Genomic DNA, 20213 nt, shown 5'->3' on the forward strand with positions numbered 1-20213 from the left:
TTTATTCGAATATTCAAGGATTACTATCGTCAGTAGGGTGCAAATAATCACGAAGAGATATCGTGGCCGTATTATCTTTTTAATGAAGAACCTCCCTTGTATATTAGCATTTCCCGATGTCTAGATTAAAAATTTTGCAACGAAAATACACAACGATCAAAGGGTCATAGTCATCCGGTCTACATTAATGGAAAGCAAAAAAAAAAAGAAACAAAAATGAGGGAAAGAGAGAAATAAAAAGAGCTTCGGGTGTAATATAAATGAAGGGTGGATCGAGATTGATGCTTTGGTGTACGACCGAAAAGAAAAAAATGAGAAGAGAGGGATAGAAAGTAGTAATGACGATTTTTTGATCGTGATACGTCGTCCCCGTAGCCATAACCGCCGCCGCCGCTATTGCGGTTGTACCGGTCGTTGTATATCGGAGCTTCCTGTAATTTGTGCTATAATATTTTCCGAAACTCTTTACACTTTCTTGAGCAAGGCCTCTTTTTCCTCGGGCAAGGAGCAAGAAAAGAGAGAAAAAAGCGAGAGAAAGAGAGAGAGAGAGAGAGACTTTACAAAGCGGTTTAAACTTTCGACCAACGAAGGAACTCGGGGGTTTAATTTGGCGCGCATTAATGCGTCCGGAAAACTTTGAGGAAAAGTTCAAGCGACTGGGCGAGAGGATACTTTCGCATTTCCATACCACCTTACCCACCTCCCCCGCCGCGCTGTTTGATCTAAAAATAAAAGAAACTGTTAAAAAAAAAAATAAAAAAGAAAAAGAAAAAATTGAGCGAGTAGCGTGACTCGTGCGTGGGATATTTTACAGGTTTTCTCCTTGTAAGAAATACAATTTGTAAAAAAACAAACAAAATACTTTATTGCGATAATAATCTATGGTGATATATATATTTGTATTTAAAAATATCATAATTTTTCTCTACGCGATTTATATCGTTAATATCATCTTTGTGAATTATATCACGATTATATGAAAGATAAATTTTGACTGAAATAAAGATATGAAGAAAGAAAGGTCGAATATGCGTAATACGTACACGAGAAGGGAAAAAAAAAGGGAAGGTAGGTATGAAGCACGCACGACGGCATACTTTGCCGAGTTGCTTTCACGCGGATTTAAAGGGCCGAAAGCGAAACATGCGGAACATGATAAAAAAAAAAAAAGAAAAAAAGGCAGGAGTGGCGATTATCCCTGAACGAACCCGCCATTCGCTTTTCTTCCCTTTCCCTCGTTATCTTCTCTTCTCTTCTCTTTTTCGAAGGGCAATCGCACGTGGCGGAAACATACCGATTTCGCTCGTGCTCGCATTAACGAGTGCGTGATTTGAAAGTGGAAAAAAGAAAAAGAAAAAGAAAATGAAATATATTAAAAAGACGAAAAACGCTTGTGAAAGAATTCGAGGTGACTACTACTCCCAGGACTACAACGAACACGAAGGGATCGATAAAAAAAAAAAAAAAGAAAAAGGATCGCTCGAGAATAAACGAGTTAAAAAATGATAATTATTATTTGCTATTGAAATAATTTTCATCGTTGAAGGTACGTTCAAAGGTATTTCATTTTACTGCTCATATTCCTAACTTGTTATTTTTTGTTTTTCCAACGATAACGTAATATTCTTTATCGTCTTTTTGAAGTTTTCAAAAACACAGAGGAGAAAGATAACGCGGGCCAAACAAAGAAAGAGCCTTTAACGTAATCCATTAAACGCGTGATCGCAACATTCTTCCTGACCTTTACCTTCCTATCGTAGCTTTGCGTTCTCTTACTGTTTTCGGTGATCGCAGGTCTGAAGAAAGGAGGAAGACGATAAAGGAGATAGGATGGTGCTTGCAACGCTTGAGGGTGAAAGAGGTCAAGCGCGATAAGTTCGGTTGCGCTTCTTTTCGTTCTTTTGCAAGGCTCAACGATAAAGAAAGATTGAAAGAAAGAAAGAAAGAAAGAAATAAAAAGGAAAAGTAAAATGAAGGAAGGAAGGAAGGAAGGAAGGAAGGAAACAAAAAAGAAGGGAGAAAAGTGGTACAATGGTGGTGGTGGTGGTGGCGATCGGTCGAAAGCACGGCTTATTCCAAAGTTATTTTTCACGGGGAGCTGAAAAATTGGTGCTTCTTCGAAATCGGAAATCCATTACGGTAACAGAGGGGCCCGCCTATAAGGAACGAAACGTTTCTTGTAAGACTTTACGCTACTACTTTTTCGATCGAAGAAAAGAGAAAAACTACGATTCGATCGATTTTACCCGACCGAGTGTAGTCTCTCAATTATTTCTTTTCAACGAAAAATAAACTATTGTCTTTCCGATTTTTTCATACTTTTTTTTCTCTTTTCAATTGCTTCAAAATTTATTATTGATTTGAGCGTTAAAATAAACGAAAAAAAAAAACCATAAGAATCGATCAAATAAAAAAATATTTCAAAAGGAAAATTTTGAGAAGATTTACTTTTTCATATTCATCATTTTTTCTTTTTTTTTTATTTTCGAATAGAAGGTCTTTTTGGCAGTAAAGATTTGATCGGTTTTTGATTATCTCAAGGAAAAGCATTTCTGTCGTTCGTTTTACGATAGCGATGAGAAGGAAAGAGAAACGATAATCCGCTGAAGTTTGCCGAGAAGTAAAAGAAGAAGAAGAAGAAGAAGAAGAAGAGGAACAAGAATAAGAAGAAGTAGAAGAAGAAGGAAAAGGGGATTCCTTAGGAAGGAAGAGTTCACCGTGAAGATTTTCAATTATGGTAAAAAGCTGAGAGAATCCTCTCGGAGTACCGAGACATATAAGAGAGAAAGAGAACGAGCTAGGAAAAGATTTTTTTGGAAGCTCCGAGCATGAACCAAGATCACGTACGATGGAAGAGTAAACGTCGTGAAAATTAGAACCGTCTTTCCCTCCCCACTCTTTTCGCGTTTCCAGTCAAGAGAAAAGAAGAGAAAAGAAGAGAAAAGAAGAGAGAAAGAGAGAAAGGTGTTACGAGTGAAATATCTTCTCTCTTCTTCCTAACCGCCTATTTTCCTTCTCTATTTCTTATCTCTTTTTGTCTGGTGTTCCAAATTCTTTGAAGAGGAAGCGAGTCGACCGCGACGACAATGTCCGAGAAGATCGTGGCAATCTCTTATTTTCCGCGCGACCGATCCGCACGGTGCGAATTGGAAAACGCGAGCAGAAAGAAAATCAAGTCGATAAGAGGGAGGAAGGAAGGAAGGAAGGAAATAAAAAAAGAATAAAAATAGATGGCGAAAGAAAAGAAGGACTCTAGGAGGATTTTCGTTTGGCGACGTTCCACGCTTCTGTGAAATCCTCCATATCACCACCACCACCACCATCATCCTCCTCCTCCTCCTCTTCCCGTACTAGAAAAGATAATATACGTTCACACTTATATAAGGTCTCATGCGTGAGACGAAGAAATAGAAAGAGAAAGAGAGAGAAATAACAGGTAAACGCACGATATCTTGGATTTGCGCGACACCGTATGAGGTGTGGAAAGGTCGACTTCGGGTTGAAAGCTTTCCTCTTTGGTTTGAGGATCGATTTAATTCTACCGACACTTTCCCCTCCTTGAAAAAAATCTTACGCTTCGTCGGATTTATATTCTTTTTCTTCTTTCTCTTTTTAACCGATTGCGTAAAACTCATTGAACTCGTTGAAAATAGGATGAAAGTACGGTGGTCGAGGGTGATATGAGAAAAAAAAAAAAAAAAGAGGAAATAAGGCCGCGACCAACCATCCCGTAATAATATCTACTGGCACGTTCGAATGAAATTATCTACGTTGCCTCGGCTAAGAACATGGATCATTGCTATCGCGAAAAAGGGAGAGAGAGAGAGAGAGAGAAAGAGAGAGTGGAATTTTGCTAAGGAAAGAAAAAAAGGGGATGATTATTACAGTATCGTTGGTTCGCTACTTTTTCTTTTCTCTTTCGTCAAAAGCAATACGGGGGGGGGCGGGGGAAAAAAAAAAGAAAATTCGCAAAGTGGAAATAAGTGGTACGCCAATTTAATGATCAAAACGAAGTAATATTCGTTCTTGTTATATTATGAATGTTATAGTGGATATTAATCCTTTAATATGATTAATGAAATAATTATTAAACCATTAAATATTAAATCTCCAATAGAGCTTAAATTACTTTCAATTCTAAATCGAATATTTCATATTTAATGACCTAATATTTCGATGAGAATCGCAAAGAAGAATTTTTAATTGAACGAACTCGTTGAAAATACCGAACCTCATTCATTAAAAGATTCGTGATAATACGAATGAATGAATGAATGAATGAATGAATGGTAGATGATACGAATTTACTTGGATCCTATAATACAATTAAATCGTTGGTTACTTTTGTGAGAAATAAATTTTATTAACTCTATCTTATCGAAACACGACATTGATTATTTATAGAATTATAGATTTGTTTAAGAGAAAAATACGTAGAAGATATTTCTCTCGATAAAAATCCAATTAAAAAATGTTTCGAGAAAGATGGATAATCAATCTTAACTATTATCGCCTATGTTCTATATTATGTTCGAGACATCGATCCTATTTAGAAATTGTATCAGATCAGATAGGATTACCGATCTGTCCTACATAAATATTAATTGCTCGGAATGTAAGCATGCGACGTTAAGAGACTGCGGTAAATCGTTCGTCGGCTTTTGTTCCCCCATTCGCTCTCGCCTATAAATCTCGTAGTAGAGAAAGGGTGAAGTAGGAGGGGTAGAGGGAGGGAAAGGATGCGTCGTGACCAGTGTCCCAGGTGGTCCGCATCTGCAGAGAATAGGTACTTTATACACTTTCTAAGATGTACGGCACGACCTACCCAAAATAAATGTTCCTTTCTCCCCCACCTCTCTATTTCTTTCTTTCTTTCTTTCTTTCTTTCTTTCTCTCTAATACATTCTCACTCGACGTTCACAATTAAAATTCGATTAGCAATGAATGACGTTAGAAAGAGACTCTTCTATCTATTTTCTAAAAGAATTCTAACTGCTTTAGATCAGTAATGACTTAGAAATATTAGTAAGGAATAAAAAGTATGTTTAACAATATAAGTTAAAATTAATGATAAAGACGTTGAATGAAAATATTTGTTTTTCTATTGTAGATAATATTTATTTATAAATAGAGAAAGAAAATCTAAAAAATAAAATAAGAATTTTTTTTTGCACAAATTCGAATTACGATAGGATCGATACAAGACATTTCAACGTTTCCATCGTTTGGTTTGTCTTACATCGCGACGCACGTAAAACACGTACAGCACGTACGCGTGGGTGAGCTTGTAAGGGGTTATATATATATATATATATATATATATATATACGTATCGATAGGTAACGAGAATAAAGAAAAAAGAAAAGAAATCCAACGATACTCGTGGATTGGACTCAGCGAAGTGTATAATAATCTAGAAGAAATAGAAAAGAAAAAGAAAGATTGGAATGATCTCTCTCTCACTCTATTATACTTTGTTTTCTTTTTCTCATTCGACACCGACTCTCGGAGTCTCTTCCGTAACCCTCAACCCCGATGAACGCAATGAAATCGGTCGGCCTCGAGACTGAGCTCCATTAATAATCGTTCGATGAACACGCTCCTATAAGTTTACGCTCTTGCGTTCTACATTCAGATTCACCCTTTATACTGAGAACTATAAGTATAACTTTTCTTTCCTTTTATTAGCCACACCATTTTATAAGGGGACACTTTTAATAATCAACGTATACTTACAATGATAACAAATAACTATGGGGTAATAATGGATAAGAATCTATCTATTGTATTGATATCAAATATTTTCCATCAAATTATTCTTTTCTCTCTTTCTTCTTTTTTTATTTGTTGTTTTTTATTAAAGAAAGTAATCTAAAATGTGGTGTAACGAGCGCAAGTTTCCATTCAGTTTACGCAGGAATGGTCATTGATAAAAAAAAAGAAAAAAAAAAGAAGATTTTATTCGTGATTTCACGTTTTAAACGAAGCCCCAAAACGATAGGACTCGTAAAGCTCGGTAAACGTTTCAACGGAAAGCTCTCGTTGGTATATTAGCCATCGCACGTTACAGTTTTGATCGTATGCATTCGTGAAAATACGTCAAATTCGTATAGTTCACTGCTCTCTTTCTCTCTCTCTCTCTCTCTCTCTCTATCGATGCGTTTTCCAAATTGGACACTCAATAGGATTGTTATTGAACTCATCGCTTCGTTCGTCAAGATGATTCCTACATCATCCAGATGAATCGATACGATAATGGTTCTCCTCTCATATTGATTATTTGCCGTTAATAATTACAGTGTTATTACAAATATATCGTTTTGCAAGTATACATTTATCTATCCTATTCTTCTATTGATGAAAATTATTTAACCAATGTTTAGATATCACTGGCTTTTTAATTAATATTATTAGAACGATACCTTACACATTCATTAAATATCATCAAGAAAAATCCATTCATTATTGAAACGCGATTATAAAAATTATTAATAATATGACCGTACTTATGTTTATAAAACTATAAGTTTAGTCAACGAGATGAAAATAAATTACAGAGACGTATAGGAATAAAAATGATCGATAGTTAATAATCTATATTTTCTATAGATTTTATTCGGTATCGTTTGTCGATCGAATCAACATAAGTGTCGGTTGAATTATTTAAAATGATGAAAAATGTAATTATCGAATATGGTCTCGATAAAATAAATAATTTTGTAGAATTTCAAAGGTAACATTACACATACCAAATACACCTATACTCTCTTTATTTATTCTTCTATGTCGTCTCTCATTTTCTCTTATTTCGAGTCAATATCATTATTACACGAATATCGATTGATTAAAGAATGAACGTTACTCAAGTGTTTTCGATGAAATTATAAAAATACGAGCACGCTTGTTTATATTAATTCGGAAGTGAAGCGTGTCGAATAATTAATATCGAAGTGTATAGGTTGGCTCGGCTCGATATTACAATTAGCACTTTCATATATGTGGTCGGAACGAACATTATCTACGCGTTAAACCTGCAATCGAATAAACTAAAAGCTTTGATTTCACAGTGTTAATGATGAACACAATACTAATAACAGGATTGGTTTCACATAGCATGCAACACAGATATGAAATAGTTGTTGGAAATCTTCAAAAACTCATATATAACTGTCGAAGGCACTAAGGACACTTAGGTTTCTTAGGGTAGACAATTTATGACAAGGGCTGGTTACCATCCAAACACTCAGATTGAATGGACTTAAACCCGAAACAATTATTGTCAGTGTTCCTATTCTTCAAAAGAGTATAAACAGCTCTTAAAGAAGTAAATTATTCGAAACTTCCTGAACAATTTCGGATCTACTAGTCATTGCCTGAAATATAGCTTACTTTAAAAGACATTGGTCCAGAGACCAACCAATCGGAAGGAATAAATTTTCTTAATTAACAAAACGAGTTTTCCTTCTAAAACGAAATTAGCGAGAAATATAAACTCGATATTATTTCAAATATTACAATTTATTTTCTTAATTATTTAACTTGTCAATTTAGTGAATATTAAAATATAGTTATAACCGTTAACTATCGAAATTATTAAAACTTAATCAGACATATTAGTTTTCATTACCCATAATAATATATGATCAAACATAACCTTGCATAATTTAATATTGTCACGAAAAGTGATAGTACACCATGAGAACGAAATGCAATTTTCGTGCAAACTGGTATCCCGTGTGAAAGTCGATCGAACGGAAGAACAATCGAGTTTCAAAAGGGTCTATAGTATAGTGTAACGACTTGGTAAATTCATGTACATGCACAGGTAGCGGAGATACGACGATTTCTATCTTTCGCGCACATAATTTCCTATACCTTTACTCGTGCTACCCCCTATTCGTATTTCCAGTTATCTATGTACAAGCATGGAGAAAATCTAGATCGCTTTTAAAGCGACGAGATTCTCACGCGAGCAAAGCTTACTTCTTACTATTTTCTTACCTATATTTCGCGCGACGACTGTACGACCACTGCTGGTTAATAGCCATGCAAGGAGCAACCCACCGAGCAGACCTTTCCGTCGACCCTTGCGGCACTCCATGGCACTCAGATTTCGTGCTCCGACTACGCCTGCAAACAGATAACAATAATTTTTTTTATTACTAGTCGATTCTTCCAAATATTTTCAAGTGGAACTCTTAAAACGACGATAATGATACAATTTTATGAAACAACATGCAAAAATAAAGTATGATAGAACCCACAAACGATCGACAGTTATACGAGATTATGAAAAGTTCTAATATTAGTTGGTGTGTGTGTGTGTGTGTGAGAATTAATTTAATATCTATTAAAGTAAGAATGATACAAAGTATATTTATTTGATATTTGTTGGATTATTATTTATAAAATTTTCAACTCAAAGTCATCACTGACCAGTATTTTAATTTAAACAATCCTATAAATATTGGTAAAGTATATTAGAATGTTATATATACCTTAAATGATTGTTAATTAATCGAAGGAAATGTATATTGTAGTTTAAAAGCACGGAGTATAAGTTCGACGCACCATTCTCTTCGAAATTCATTGTTAAACTGACACATTGTTCTCTCTGTGAGAGTCAATTAAAATTCTTCTATTGATTCTTGTTTATATGACTTTCCGAGGGAATACATTTTATTTACTATGAATATTATTTTTGTTATATGTATGTAGCCTTTGGAAAGTCATATAAACAAGAATAACGATGGATTCCGAAGAGAAATTTTCTCCGTTTTCAATGTTTTATCAACACGCATAATATTAAGATACATTATTTTTGTATTTGTTTATAATTCACTTTGTTTTTAGTAAAACTTTCAAGTTAAATTATTAAAGTATTTATTTTTAAATTGTATTCATTTTAAACATTCTATATCAATAATTTTCAAAGAAAAATTTAATAAGCGTTATGGTGTATGATTTTAAGAGAAACTCACTGTATACATATATGAATCAATTGATTATTTTCCACGTGATAATACGAGTTTCATTTCTCTATCGTGTATGAAGACCACGCATATTCTTTTTTTATTATTAATTATTCATTTTTATTAATTAGTTATTATAGAATGCTAAAAGGTAGATGTATAACATGTAGTATATACAATGAAAATTTACATCAATTTAAAAGTTTAATAATATTGAAATATGTTTCCGTGTATAAGAATTTTAAATTATTATTTTGCAAGAAAATATTAATTGTTTTTAAATTGAATACTGAATCACTGTATATTTGAAACACAGATTTCACCACTTACAACAGAATCAGTTGGTCACTAGTTGATCACTGAACTAGTTTTAATACTACTTACACATGAAGTTACAAACTGAGACTGACTTTCGTCTCTTGGGAGTTGGTTATATCAATCCTGATCCACACGCACACGTGTAATATTTATGTGCATACGTTATTCAATCGTATCCTTTAATGACAAAACACTCGGCACGTTCTAAAGATAAGATATCATTGTTCGTCGAATTTCAACCGCTATCGTTGTTCCTCTGTTCATATTTATCTTTCAGACGCCATACTAAGCGATTGATATTATATTACCCATTTATTTTATTATTAAAAATAAAGAATAATTCTACACCATAAAGGATAATAAATAATCTAATAATTCAATATACAAACGCGTATTTTCTTTCAGTTAGATTTTTTTTACTTTATAAATATTTCTTTAATATACAATTTCTTCAACGATAAAACGAAAAATATAATCTACCCAGCATCTTATCCTAAAAGAAAAGCTTTTCTTATCAATACGCATCTGGCCTATCAAGAATGAATGCCATAAATCAGCTTAATCCGAGAGCCGATAAATAAAACAAGTAAAGAAATAGGGAATGAAGGTGTTTGCGTTCGTATATATGTGCGTGTCAAAAAAAAGTACAGCTTGGGTTAGATGAAAGGAGTAAAGGGAAGGGGTTTGGGGAGAGGGGGGGTTGGGGGATGGGAAAAGAGTCGTGGGTCGAATGTATACGTGAATGTGGGTTAACGAAGGCAAAAAGGAAAACAGTTTCGGCATCAGCATTTCGGCGTTTACCGAGCGTCGCACAATAGGATACCTTCGAATGAAAACATTCTCTACTCTGGTTTGCACGAGAGCGAAAAGATGAGAGAGAGAGAACGAGAGAAAGAGAGGAGAGGATAAAAGAGAACGGCATACGCAGGGAGATGGAAATAGAGCGAAAGAGCGCCTCTGGCGTAGAATCCTCTTTTTCGATCCTCCCCCTCTCGCCAACCCTTCTTCACTCTTCCACCTCTCTTTCTCTCTTCGATCGTTGCACCCACGTTTCGCGCGTTACCACAGGACGAATCGTGAAAATGCACGGGCCATCGCGCCGAAAACATCATTTTTCGGTAAAACAACGCGCATAGTTCTCGAAAATAGAAAAAGAAAAAGAAAAAGGACAAAATGTGCACGAGGAAGAAAATACATGTGAATATGTATATATTTGTATATTTATGTATATACGTAGTAGATATGTGTGTATATATTTGTATATTTATGTATATACTATATGTATATTTCTTTTTTTTTCATTCGTTAGCGCAAAGTCAGGTCTTGCAACGCGCGCGTACGTAGATCGTATTTTTTTTTTTTTTTGTATTTATTTGAAACAAATTTTGAAGTACAGAAGATGAAGCGCGACGACGACGAACGAATGAACGAACGATGGTGTGTATATACGCATTAAAAATCTAGCGTCTTTCATACGCGAAATTTCCTTTCGTATATTTCTCTTTTTTTTTTCTTTTTCCCTACGACTCCCACTCGATGGCATTCGCGAAAAATTAATGACGAGGTGCAAGCATACATACATTCGCGAAAACTCACGAGCGAGCAAACGACGAGCGAGCTTTGTTTCTTTTTTCTTTTTTTGCATGCTCAGTGCATTACGCTATTGCTTCTAAGAAGGACTGAAATAAAGAGGAATAGTAAGAAAGAAAAAGAAAATGAAAAGAGGAAGAAAGAAAGAGAAACACATCTCGTCGTCATCGTTCTTGCATTTACTATGGAAAATTGTTTTAACGCGTATTGTTTCATCACGCGTTGTTGTTCTAACACAACGCGCATCTTTCATTCTTTCTTTCTTTCTTTTTTTCTTTCTTTTTTTCTTTCTTTTTTTCTTTCTCTCTCGCACGCTTTAATCCCTGCGAAGTGCAACTGCAGCTCTCGGGTTATCATCATACACGTCATAAACATACACATTAAATGCTAGAAACCTTCTAGCTAAAAAATATGATTCGTTGTTTTACTGTTATTAAATATATCTATCTACATATATTCATTCTTAATGCGAACGAAATAATGAATATAAAACGTTTGAGAATATAAATTGTTAGAAAATAACAGTACAGTAGTAATTTAATACTCGCTATGTTGCTGTACCGTAATAACGTGATCGAGATTAGTCATCGTAATTCGTTTAGAAAAAAAAAAAAAACAAGTAACAATTCTTTAAGAAAAGCTCTATATATCTGTTTGGTGAGATTAGATTCTACGGGGTAAGAGTTAACTGTTCTAATCATTGAGATTAGAAGTGATCGTATCGCGATTAAATCCATTTACAAACGGGTAATCCGAGACGGAAAGAAGACCAGCAACTTAATAGATGTACGTACGTAGTCGACTGCTCTCGTAAAGGAGAGACTCGTTTGATCCTGTCTCTACTCTACGAGATACATACATCCGAACATTGTAGTAGACTGAAGTAACATTATTACACTACCACTATTACTGTAAGATAGATAGATAAATAGATAGATAGATAGATAGATCCAATCGAACGACCATCCACCAGCACGGCCATCCAATATTCCGAATTTTTCCAATGGCTCTAATTAAGTCGTGCACTCTCGTTCTCGAGTTTGTACCGAGAAACCGAGGTCTCTCCCTCCCTTCCCTCCCCCTACTACCCCCCTCGTTATTCCGTTGGCATTCGAAGCTGGTTAATACGCTCGGCAGGATTAACGTGATTATCGCGGAAACATCTGTAAACCGTACGAGTTAACAATGATAATTGAATGCACCGCTCGGTCTCGGTCTACGCGAGTTACAGCGTGTGCACAATGTGCATAGTGCAACAGCAACGGCGACGACGTTGTTAGTAGTTGTAATAGTACCGATGGTGGCCACATAGTGGGTACCTTCTGTGTGATGGTATATGTACCTATCATCGTATTAACCGATTCAGCATTTCGTAGGAAAATGCGTCTTCGTTTCCAAACACGTGCTCGTTCTCTCTCGTTCGTAGACTATCTCCCTCAGCACCGATGCATTACGCATAATTAATCCGACGATGGTATCGTTTCCTAATCTTGTATCTCTGCGTCCGTCGCGCGAATAGAATCGGCATTGCACGATTTTCCTTTCATCGGTGTAACCGGACAGTTTTTTCTCTCTCTCTCTCTCTGGTGCTTCTTTTCTTTCTCTCTTTCTCTCTCTCTTACTATCTCCATCTATCTATCTATTTATCTATCTATCTATCTATCTATCTATTTCTATCTCATTCGCTGCCTCTTTCATTTCACCTCTCTCTTTCTATTGGCGAGCCAAGAGAGATAGCGTTGGTTGGTAATCACGCAGCACGTTTAAACGCGCTGATAATCACGATAAAAGACCGACGACAATGAGATTTCCATCTCGGAAGTTGGAATCCCTACGGTGAAGCCCGAAGAAAGAGAGAAAAGGTTCAAGCTTCAATACTTGAAAGTCTTTGAACAATTGTAACGAGAATCTCCATGCATAATTCGTTCGTATATTTTAAAAAGGAACATATGTATATATAAATACTTATGTATTAGAGATCATTAAATGTTTAACACGTTGAATAAAAATTTATCGGTTCTCTCTCTCTTCTCTTTCTCTCTCACCACATAATTTTATTGATAATAATTTAAAATCGTTCGAAAATAGAAGGCTGCTACGTTCACGTTCAATCCAAACATATCCAACTATTCTTGCATTATTGATCCAATATTAATACAGTGCTAATATACTAATGCAATGCTATACGTGTGGGCTCATTTTAGTCTCATATCGATGGTAAATAAAGTAGTAATATTCGCTCATGACAATATCAGGTCACGCCATCGATATTGGAAATATGCGGCCATGTTAAATAACTAGGTTTACGTTGATAGTATATTAATGATACGATATTATCAATATTATTATCACTTCGATGATAAAAATCTATACGAAAGAAAGAAAAAACGAAAGAAAATTTCATATTATAGTATGAGTTCGATTAGATCGAAGGAATTTACTTGTCTTTTGTTTTCTTTTGGATTGCAAAAAAAATAATCGATCGAAAAACGATCGATCTCATGGACCAAGAGAAGATAATACCATGCTGAGCTTTCAAAGCACGCAAAGCTTTTCAAAAATTTCTTAGGTTCGCGTAGTTTCGGTGCTCACATTTAAACCATCCATTCCCTTCTCACCGAACGACGTAAATGGATCGAAGGTCGTCGATACGAAGGGTTAAACGTGAACGACACGCACACCTAGTACCAATTCTGTCTTAAAGGAGAAAAATAAGGACGATAGCTTTACTCTCTGCTTCTTTCCCTCTCTTTCTACATATATATACACATACGTATATAGATATACCTGTACATGCTACGTAACATCACGCGCGTATTACTCACGAACGAGTAAGTAACCGTGGTCTAATCGGCTTTCGAAATTTCTTCCTCGTCTTTGCTCTTGTAATATAAAATTCCGGACGGGTTTAAAAACAATGAAAAAGAAGAAAAACTTTTAAACGATGCACTTCTGGAACGTCTAAATGATACGACGAAATTTTTGAAATTACGAAAGACATTTTAGCACTGGAATATCAACACCGATGATACATATATAGCATAAAGTGTGTCGGAATCTTTCCAACGTTTGTGATGTTAACGGTAAAACAAGAACAAGAGATTAAGTTTATTTCAACAAACGTATTATATATATTAATATTAATGTTAATGTTAAAGTTAATGTTTAAATTAATGTTCGTTACATGATCACGTTACGTGCTATATAACTGTACTGACCCACTCACTCTGTTTCTCTATTTTCTACTCTGCTCTCGCTTATCCCATCCCTTTGTCAACTCTCTTCGAACCAATCACTTTTTCGCACGTTACAAAAGTATCTTCAAATATCTATCATGTGTATATAGAGCCAAGAGAGACAGGAAATTATTATCAGAATTTAAAAAAAAGAAATTGAATTGATTGTTTTATATGAAAAAAAAAAAAAATATATATATATCTGTAATTTAATAATTACTAGAAAAATGTGTGCTTGATTTTGTAATATTTTATGTAGGCCACTTTGTATATGTATTTTTGTATATAAAATATAGGTATACATAGTAGATACACATATTCGTGTTCGTATCTAGGAGTCTTTTATCCTTTCGTCGAGTTTTTTTTTCTACCTATCGTAGCTGTTCCTTCCACGTTTTCTTTGATGTGAGATACATTTGAAACGTTCGAACATCAATGATCGAAGCGAGCCACTTCCACCACTATATATATTTTCTCATACATATATACTTTTCTCGAGTATAGCTGGACACGTTCGACTATGCTATTCCCCCCCCCCCCATATCACTTTTATCTTTGTCAATACCCTTCACTTTTCTTCCTATCTTCTTCTTGCGTTTACTTACTCGTCGGTCATCCGCGTCCCACTATATACGTTATTTTACTTTGTTCGTTCGTTTTAAATACAACATAACCCAAAAGAAAAAAAAAAAATAGAAAAAGAATAAAAAGGAGAAGAAAAAATAACATAAAGAAAAAAGAGAATTACGTTGTCTAACGACTGTTCTATAGATATTAGAAGGACACGGTGGTAAAAAAAAGGAAAAGTAGAAAAAAAAGAAATAACGAGATGGAAGAAAAAATTTTTATCCACAGCTTTTTCGTTCGTACTCCTACTTTCTCAAGCAACTACTACTACGTGCGATGATCTTGGTTTAGGATCCTCCACGGAACGAGGGCTTGCTTTTCACTTAAGACCGAGAGAGACGAGAGGGTCTCTAACTGCTAGACATTATTCGTTATTACGGCGTGCGTACGGTAGGAACTGGAGGGAGGGAAGGAAAGAGGGAAAGAGGTGAGTTAGATAGAAAGAGAAAGAGAAGAGGGACAGAGAGGAAAATAGTACTCGCTGCGGCTCGGGCAACGTCGATAAATCTCAAGGAAGAGGAAGATAAAGTCCGGTGGGTATACGGGGCTCAAAACTGAGGATCGTCTTCCGTCGTAGAATCCTCCTATCCTCTCTTTTTACAGGGAGGCTTCGTTCTTCCTTTACCTTTTCTCTTTATTTCTATCTTTCTTTCTCTACTTACTTACCTATCTATCTATCTATCTATCTATCTATCTATCTCTCTTTCTCTTTCTTTTCTCACACCTATGGTTCCCCTCGGCCTTTACCTTGGTGGCAGATTTCCATCGGATAACGGCGCTGGCTACTGTAGTAAGAAAGAGAAGGTGAATGAAAAGATAGATAGATAGATAGGTATATATAAAGAGAGAGAAAGAGATGGAAAAAGAAAGGGGGAAGAGAGAGAGAGAGAAGGAAAAAGCAAGATAAAAGAGGGAAAAAAAGGGAAAACAACACGAAGAAGAAGAGCCTCCAGTGACGCGAGCAGTCATCTGCACTGCCAACAACGAAAGAGTACCGACGCGATGGTTTAAAGCCACCTCCTCGAAAATCTTCCTTCGTCCCAAGAAGAAAACGTCTCCGGAGTAACGTCGAATTACTTTCCTAGATTGTTTTCTTCTTTCTTATTTATTCTAGTTCCTCCTCCTCCTCCTCTTGTAACCCACCCCCATCCACCCGTTCGTTCTATTCTATCGTCATTCATTGTTTTATCTCGCGAACTGACATGAGCCTCTCTCGTCGAATCTTTTTCATCAGATTTTCTTCCTTAACAATCCCATTCTTTATTTCTTTCTTACATTATTTCTTTAACCTTTTCTTTTTTTTTTTCCTTTTTAAATTTATGAACATGAGATGCGATAAAAGATCGAAGCCGTGAAACAAAGTGTGTCTTTGTTCCTATTAGCATTATGTTACCAGCATGATCTTTCGTTTTCGAAAGGCAACCCTTTTCTCGTGGCCGACGGGCATTACGCGCTGCACTGGTGCCCATAAATTCGTTCGTTAATTGTCGAGCGATAACAATAATCGTCCGAAATAATCTTTTAACATTAATATTAATGAAACGTTCGTAATTGAAAATGTTGAGGTCCGATCGAGAACTCGTGTTGGGTTATTCGATTTAAATGGGAAAGTATAAATTTAAATCGAAGTTAATGTTTTTCTTCGATAAACGTATCTCTACTATCCCTTTCTCGAATATTATTACTACGTATTAATTAATCAAAACGCGAACAAAGCTTCCTATTTATTTAGAACATTTTCTATTAAACGCGACAAATGGAAATATAATCGTTTTATTGTATATATGAATCATTATCGATGAGAGTTATAAAAAAAAGTACTCCCATACGCCATAATTCAACGTGATACTTAAATACTACCTATAGAAAATGATTTTTATTTCCTTTTTCATAATACCTTCCCCTTTTTCTTCTTTCTTTCACAATTTGAGATATGCCGGGTGTCGAAGTTTTCCCCATCCAAAATCCCTCCTCCTTTTGCGGGCCTACCTAACACAACGGGAGAAACATTTTCTGCTGCACTTATAATGAAAAGCATTTTTTCTCTCTCCCTTTTCTATTCCCTTTTTCGATTCCCCCCTATTCTACTTTGCAACCTCTTTTTTCTTCTCCCTCGAATATCTATAATTTTTTTTCTCCTTTCTCTCTCTCTCTATCTCTCTTTTCTATTTATTATTTTACAACAAGCTATACTATACGATTGACTGATAAGATAAGATGAGAAAGGCGCGTATTGAGTCACCTTTAATGACAAATAATTCGGTGAACTCGCTTACGCACGACGTGTGTTCGCAAAGAGAAGAATGATATAAAAATCGGAAGTGAGATTAAGAACAACATACATATATATATATATATATATATATATATATATATATATATGAAAGATAGATAGATAAAAAGAGAATGAGAGAAAGAGTGAAAGGACGAGGAATGGAAGGACAAAGTCGAAGGGAGAACGCGATATACGTCGTAAGCTTGGTAGGGTTATTAATTTTCAGACAGTACCACTAGCGTAACAAAGCCATCTGGTAATGGCTCTTGCCCTGCCCGATTACATGGTCGGAAGAAAGATAAAAAAAAAAAAATATAAGAGGGGATGAGGAAGAGAGTCAGAGAAAAAGCACGAAGCTTTTACATCGCGTAGATCGTTTGCTGAGGTTTTGGGAGCACCTAAACGAATTTTTCTTCTTTTTTTTTTCCCCCCCTCGTTTCTTTTACCTATTACTTTCTTTATTTTTTTTTTCTTTCTTTTTTTCTCTCTCTCTCTCTCTCTCTCTGTTCATATTCATCTTCATCTTTTTTTCTCGAGGAACGAACGAACGAACGAACGAAAGCGAATACAAGGGAAACTCGATTAGCATGACATTTGCATTTTTTAAACGAATCGCGCAGCTAGGAAAAGTTCGCTATATCAAGAAAATCTCGTTTCTCCTCTTTTCTCACGATACGTAGGATAAATATCTACGTATGTATGTATGTATGTATGTATATATGTATTTATTTACTTCGTAGTGCTCAAGATTTACAGATTTACGGTACACTTGCTTTGCTTGGTGTCGTTTCATTCTTGCTTACAATGTCATATATCCTAATCACTGCATTCTACTTCCTGAATTTTCACTGTAAGATCTTAAAAGAGAAGTTAAAGTAATATTTTTATTACCTTCCTATTTGTACTTACTGTGACTAGTTATAGGAAGCTATGAAACGAACATTAAAACGTATTAAAATGTGAACTTTTGCCTTGCGGCTTGTTGCTATTGACGACAGATAGAGAAAAAGAAAGAAAGAGAGAGATAAAGAGTCTTCACTTTTATGATATACCTACTATATACCTATTTACTTTGTCTATTTTTATCTCGATTATTTTACCTCTAGGTTACCACAATGATCTTTATCTGGCAGCATTAAAAAGAGAGAAAGAAATATAGAAAGAAAGTTGAAGATGCGTGTTATTTCTTACCAGAGTTGAAGAAGGAAAAATAAGAAAGTTCGGTCGTTCGGAAAGAAAAACTTTTCCTATTTCTCGTCTAATATCTCGGTCGACGAAGACGACGACGACGACGCATCATTGTGGGATAAAGAAAAACGTATGATACAACGAAAAACTATCAAATCGATAAATATAAATCATTCTGAGGTAATCTAATTTTGATAGAAAAATAAAGATAAGAAGACATTATAAAAGAAAACGAAAACGATGAAACAAAAAAAAACAAGAGAAAAATTAAATATAAGAAAAGAAGTTTAAAAAATGATCGTCTCGTTTGTATAAATGGTTCATCATCGATCATTAGAAAAATATTTCCGTTAAATCATCAAAATAACATAAGCGACATAACATAACAAACGAAGATTGAAGGAAAAAAACAAAGAGAATGAGAGAATGAGAAAGAGAAGTAGGGAATGATTCCATCGACGTCGATTTTAAAGTCCAAAATATACGAGCCGTATCATGGTGGTATGTATTTCGATCGATATAATATATACCTAACGCTGCGGTTAACATCGGCTTGTGGTTTTGATTTGCGATTGGCAAAATGGAATCGCGAATTCTCCTCTGCATCATGGCGTCGAATCTCCAACGTAATGGATCGAACTCGCTTCGTATTCTCTCTTTCTCTTTCTCTCTGTCTCTTTCTTTCTTTCTTTCTTTCTCTTTCTCTTCACGTTTCCTCTTATTCCCGATGACTCAAATTTGGCTGCAATACGTTCGAAGTCCCACCTTTATCTTCATCTATCTCTCTTTTTTTCTATCTATCATCATCCTGCTGCTCTCTCTCTCTCTCTCTCTCTCTCTCTCTCTCTCTCTCGCTATCTTTCGTCTCAGAAAATAATTCGAAAGAAGGTAAAAAGTAAGATAAGAAGCAAAAAAATAAGGAACGAATCGAAACGATCGAAGAAGCCACGAGCAACGATAACCGGGGCCGCCGGAGTAGTCGACTTTGCATGCTGAACTCGCGGTGGCAGTCGTGCGAAAAAACATTTCTTACGACTCGTATAATATATCCTTTTATTTATTTCTTATTCTTATTCTTCTTTATCTTTATCTCTCTTTTTCTTTTAAAAAGAGTACAACATTTTGAGAAAGAAAAAGGGAAAGAAATATCATTGATTGCAACAACAAGATATCTTTAATCATAGTTATAGGATCGATAGTTCGATTGGTTGTAAAATTTTCTCGTTATATCGCGAATCGTTGTTTTGGTTCTACCTTCTCTACTTACACACATTTCCATACAAATTTAATTGTATAAATCATTTTAATCATACATCCCTCCTGTTTCATACAATTTCTTTTCAAATATTGAAATATTACTTTCATTTTCTCTCTCTCTCTCTCTCTTAACAAAATTTTATTAATTATTAAGAAGTCAATAAAGCAAGATATATACGAGTACATATTTTTTTTTCAAAAGTAACCTTTTGGTTTGAAAAAGAAAAAGAAAAGAAAAGGAACTAAAACAAAAAAAACAAATGAATAAATAAATGAGAACAAAATAGAAGCTACCCCTTTCACGCTTCCGTTAGTTTGGAAACCTCGGTGAAAAAAGTATTAAGGAACATGGAGAAAGTAAAAATTTGTATCCTTATTTTAAAGGAAACGCGTTTGCGTGCTTTCGAGCGAAAGAGAGACGAGAGAGAGAGAGAGAGGAGAGATGAGAAAGATGGAAGGGGGGGAGGGGAGGAGAAGAAAGTGGAAGTGGAGGCCGGGAAATGCGAAGTAAGCTGGGACCACCGACCACTTTGCGTAATTACCAGCTATCCGACCAGGACCGTACTATTTAATCGGGCTAAAGTGCAAAAGTTCTGCTTCCCTTCTCTCTCTCTCTCTCTCTCTCTCTCTCTCTCTCTCTCTCTCTCTCTCTCTTTCTCTCTCTCTCTCTGTAAAATTCTTTAAAGTTTTCATCTCATTTCAATCCTATTCTTCCGTATTCTTTTCTCTATCTATATTTTTATCTTATAC

At 35.2% G+C, this 20213-nt stretch overlaps 1 protein-coding gene across 4 annotated transcripts in view; it reads right to left on the reverse strand.

Moving 5' to 3' along the window:
- LOC106792181 (latrophilin Cirl-like) overlaps nt 1-20213 on the reverse strand; it is a 271426-nt gene that overhangs the window by 143221 nt on the left and 107992 nt on the right. For all 4 annotated transcript variants that reach the window (XM_014758413.1, XM_014758401.1, XM_014758421.1 and 1 more), the window contains one exon: nt 8002-8130. In XM_014758413.1, coding sequence (XP_014613899.1) covers nt 8002-8101 — 100 coding nt within the window. In that variant the 5' untranslated portion in view covers nt 8102-8130. The remainder of the gene's footprint in view (nt 1-8001; nt 8131-20213) is intronic.

This window comes from Polistes canadensis, unplaced genomic scaffold (assembly GCF_001313835.1).
Source record: "Polistes canadensis isolate GaletaPanama2010 unplaced genomic scaffold, ASM131383v1 scaffold_9, whole genome shotgun sequence".
Lineage (NCBI taxonomy): Eukaryota > Metazoa > Arthropoda > Insecta > Hymenoptera > Vespidae > Polistes > Polistes canadensis.